The sequence below is a fragment of the Uloborus diversus genome, chromosome 5 (assembly GCF_026930045.1).
Source record: "Uloborus diversus isolate 005 chromosome 5, Udiv.v.3.1, whole genome shotgun sequence".
NCBI classification, from domain to species: Eukaryota; Metazoa; Arthropoda; class Arachnida; order Araneae; family Uloboridae; genus Uloborus; species Uloborus diversus.
Genome location: NC_072735.1, coordinates 98,736,931 through 98,740,696, shown reverse-complemented (window position 1 = coordinate 98,740,696; position 3,766 = coordinate 98,736,931). Strand labels below are relative to the sequence as shown.

At 27.1% G+C, this 3,766-nt stretch overlaps 1 protein-coding gene across 1 annotated transcript; it reads right to left on the bottom strand.

Moving 5' to 3' along the window:
* Positions 1-1,266: 1,266 nt before the first annotated feature.
* LOC129223038 (uncharacterized) lies at positions 1,267-3,318 on the bottom strand. The gene is made up of 5 exons (XM_054857602.1): positions 2,742-3,318; positions 2,468-2,641; positions 2,108-2,364; positions 1,812-1,971; positions 1,267-1,730 (listed from the first exon to the last, which is right to left on the bottom strand). The coding sequence occupies exons 1-5, from the start codon at positions 3,316-3,318 to the stop codon at positions 1,267-1,269; spliced, it is 1,632 nt and encodes a 543-aa protein (XP_054713577.1).
* Positions 3,319-3,766: the final 448 nt, after the last annotated feature.

The following is a 3,766-nucleotide window of genomic DNA, read 5'->3' as shown; positions in this document are numbered from 1 at the left end:
GATATTTGGATATTAATCTATCCAATTCTGAATTACAATATTGTTTGTTAAGATGCATTAAATCTTCACATAGACTTGCAAGATCCTGAATTTTATCAGTGGTCTCTAAGCATTTTAGATCACCTATAGCCTCCATTTATATACAATCATTTTTTTAAATATAATGATTGATGGCAGATATCTTTTATAATCCAAGGACTCATCTAAAACGTTCCAGGCTTTAGATTCATGTTATTTTGTAGTGTCCTAGAGCTAGAGTATTTATTCCATCTTCTAGTATATGCCTCTTATCATCATCAGGTGACAGAGCTATTTTGTTTACTTGAACTGAATATATTTCATGTTTGTGGCTTCGAATCAGATTCATTGCTCTATATTTCTTTACCTTGTTAAACAAGCAGTCTTTATAATCTTCAAATGAAATTCTGTTCTTTACCACAATTTTCTTTACACCTTTTGACTTTTTAATCACTTTATCTTCTACTTTTAAAGCATACATTTTAGCTCTTAATCCCACAAATTCTGTCATTATCTTACCATTATTTTCGTCTTTCATTTTACCGAGTACCTTTTTATTTACTCTAGGTATGCCATATTCATTATTTTCTTTGTAATCTGATGTATCAAAATGATCAATCATATCTTTCATGTCGCTGTAAAAATCATCAGTCTTGATTTCATAAATATATGAATCAGTATCTTGATACAATAGTTTTAAATTCTTATCATATTTTGGTTTCATAACTTTATAATGAAAATCAAACATCAATTGTTTAGATAAATCTAAAATACTCATGCCAACATAAATTGGTTTGTTAAAATATACTTTGGTTTTATTCATATGAATTGCAGTCAAGTTTTCAGCAAATATAGTCCTATCTTTAAAGTTTGGTTTTGATATTAATTTTTCAGCTTTTTTAGCATTGCAACATAATTTTATATCAACTCTTTTCCTTATATTTTTCCATTGTCTTGCCAAATACAGAATTGTTCATAAGCTTATAGAAATCTTTCTCAAAAATCATTGGTAGCAATAGTTCTCATATCCGTATTCAAATCTATATATTTCTTTAACCAAGGGGACTGTTTAAAACTCTAAAACTCTATGTATCTTTTTTAGTTTCAATCCCATTTCCAAACATTGTTTCAGATTTCGATAATGAATCACATAATTCTTTTTATCATGTAACGTGGTCAAAAGCTTTGATTGACTGGATCCATCTGGAATTCTATTTTCTGGTGCTAACGGTAAATCTGAATGCTTTTTTATGTAATTTCTTTGAATATTTCAAATCCCACTTCCAATATATATCCAGTATCTGAATCATCTGGAATTTGAGTCACGTCTATATTGATTTGTGACCATTTGAAATCACCATAGGGCAAGTACTGACTCATTGCCCATCCGTATAAATTATTGGCATCTAGATACATTAAATAATTTGATTCTTTATCTTTATTATAATCCTTCATATACTTATTATTTGCTTTGGCGTAACGGTTACAACATTGAGATATACCACCTCTGGTTCCTTTTTCAAGCATTAAAATCATATCATAATCAGTTAATAAATCTAAATTTACCTCAGTTATCTTGAGCATAGCGTCCCAAGCTAGCCCTGGTGCTGTATAGTACCAACAGGGATCTAATTTATATGTTTTGAGGCATACGTCTCTAAAATTTTCAATTATATCCGTTAAAATTAATACATCTGTTTTAACATATAAATCTGAATAATCACCCATATCTCTAATCTTGAAAGCCTTCCAAACATTTTGGACGTGTTTATAATCTTCATCAGATATATTACTTTCATTCAATTTGCTATAAAATTCTTCTTTGGAAGGCAATTGTGTTTCATTACATTTTTCCCATGTATCCATATAATCATAAGGATAAACACCTTTTCTAATTACTAAATTTAATAAATGTTTTGGAATATATTTAGCAGTCTCTCTATATTGCTCTTTCTTTAAATTTTTTAGACAATGATTCAATACTACTGGACATTTAATGACTTAATTTGAATGAATCTATAAATCTTAGTTTTAAATTTCCAACTTTTTTACTGAACGAAATGTATTTTTCTTCTGTATTTGGAATAACATCAATATCTTCTTCATCATATCCCAATCCCTTAATAAAAAGATGGGCATCGTAACCAGCTAAATTATGAATAAATACTGGAACAAATTTTGGATTTTGATAACATAAATTACAAGTTTCATGAGCTGGACCTCTATATAAACCGGTCAAATGATCATGATCTCTGACCTTTTTACCTTCCATATTTACTGGATTTTCACCATATTTTTTATAATTATCCCAAGTGATAATGGGCTTATTACAAATATGACATTCATCTGTATTTTGAAAGTGCTCTTCATTTTCAGCAGTCATATTTAATGGTTTAATATCTTTATAAATCTTTTCAATTTCTTTTGTTTCTTTTTTTCATCTTTTTACAAAATTTAGCTACTGCATCTGGTCCTCTATATACAACAGGTGCTTTATATTCTCCATGTTCATATTTGATATGATAACTAAAACTCATGGGTTCATGTTTTTGGTATTTGAGAGTGTAAGATTTTGATTCGTCTGGTTGACAGGTATCTATTTTTCTAGTCAAACATTCAAAATCTGCATATATAACAAATGGTACTCTTAAAGAATTATGATCATTTTTAAAATAAATACTTTCATATTTTCTAGGCATTTCAATCTTTACAGCTTTTTTTACCTTTGCAATCAATTTCATGAGTTTTTAATTTTTCTGCTGAATAATAATAAGTTAAACATCTTTCACATGGATAAATTCTTTTTTTATTATTTGATATTTGATTTCTAATCAGTCTAGATAAATTTTTAATCCAACAGTAATGACCGTTATCTTTATCTTGAATATAAAATAAATTTACATGTTTTTCTCTTTTATTATCTGTAATTCTTAATGTTACAATTGATTGCTCATATCCATAAACATTTACGGATATATTATTCAATTTTTCAAATTTAGTTATATCCGTTAATGCAACTGGAAATTCTATTCCTTTAAAATTTAGTTCATTTTTAAATTCTCTATATTTTAAAACTCTTTGTGGATCTTTATCTACTGGATGTATAGCAGATAAAATTGACCACATGAAACATATATTATCTTCATTCTTTACATTTATTATTGCTTTTTTGTTCTTAATTTTATCTGGTAATTCAATATAGGATGAGCCTCTAAGTGGATTATATTTATTAATTCTGAGCTCTAAATTATTAATTTTACTTAGGACCCATCCTGATCCTCTTGCTTGAAAATCATCCATTTCCATTAATAATTTATCAATAGTTTCATCATAAAATGTATTTAAATCAGATGATTTTAATAGCACTTTATTTTGAGTTTTGAATGAAAATTCTTGATATTGATTCTCTCTTTTATATGTACAAAAACAATTTAAAATTCACTTTTAATCCCATTTTATTTAAAAATTCTTTTATCTTTGTAATGATTACATTTCTTAAATCTTCTAAAAATTCTACAGGTAATATAAAGTTTTTTACATTTTTCAATGAATAAGTTTTTAATCTTGATTCATATGCAGTCTCGATTTCTTGAATACCTTCTTCATTAAATAATGCATTTTTATGTTTTTGTGACTCTAAATGAGTCTTTTTATATGATTCTTTAAAATAAACACCACAAACATCACATTTAATCTGTGGCTTTCTTTTCTGTTTAGGCTTTGAAAACAAATCGTTATCAAAACCACG

Bases quoted from the DNA above. Each gene is read 5' to 3' on its own strand.
- LOC129223038 (XM_054857602.1), bottom strand. From the start codon at position 3,318: ATGGATGATTTTCAAGCAAGAGGATCAGGATGGGTCCTAAGTAAAATT. The intron at 2,365-2,467 runs GTAAAAAGATGA...TTCAAAATACAG, and splicing joins AGATGCAGTAGCTAAATTTT to ATGAATGTCATATTTGTAAT. The intron at 1,972-2,107 runs GTTATTCCAAAT...AAAAATTTAAAG, and splicing joins ATGATGAAGAAGATATTGAT to AAAGAGCAATATAGAGAGAC.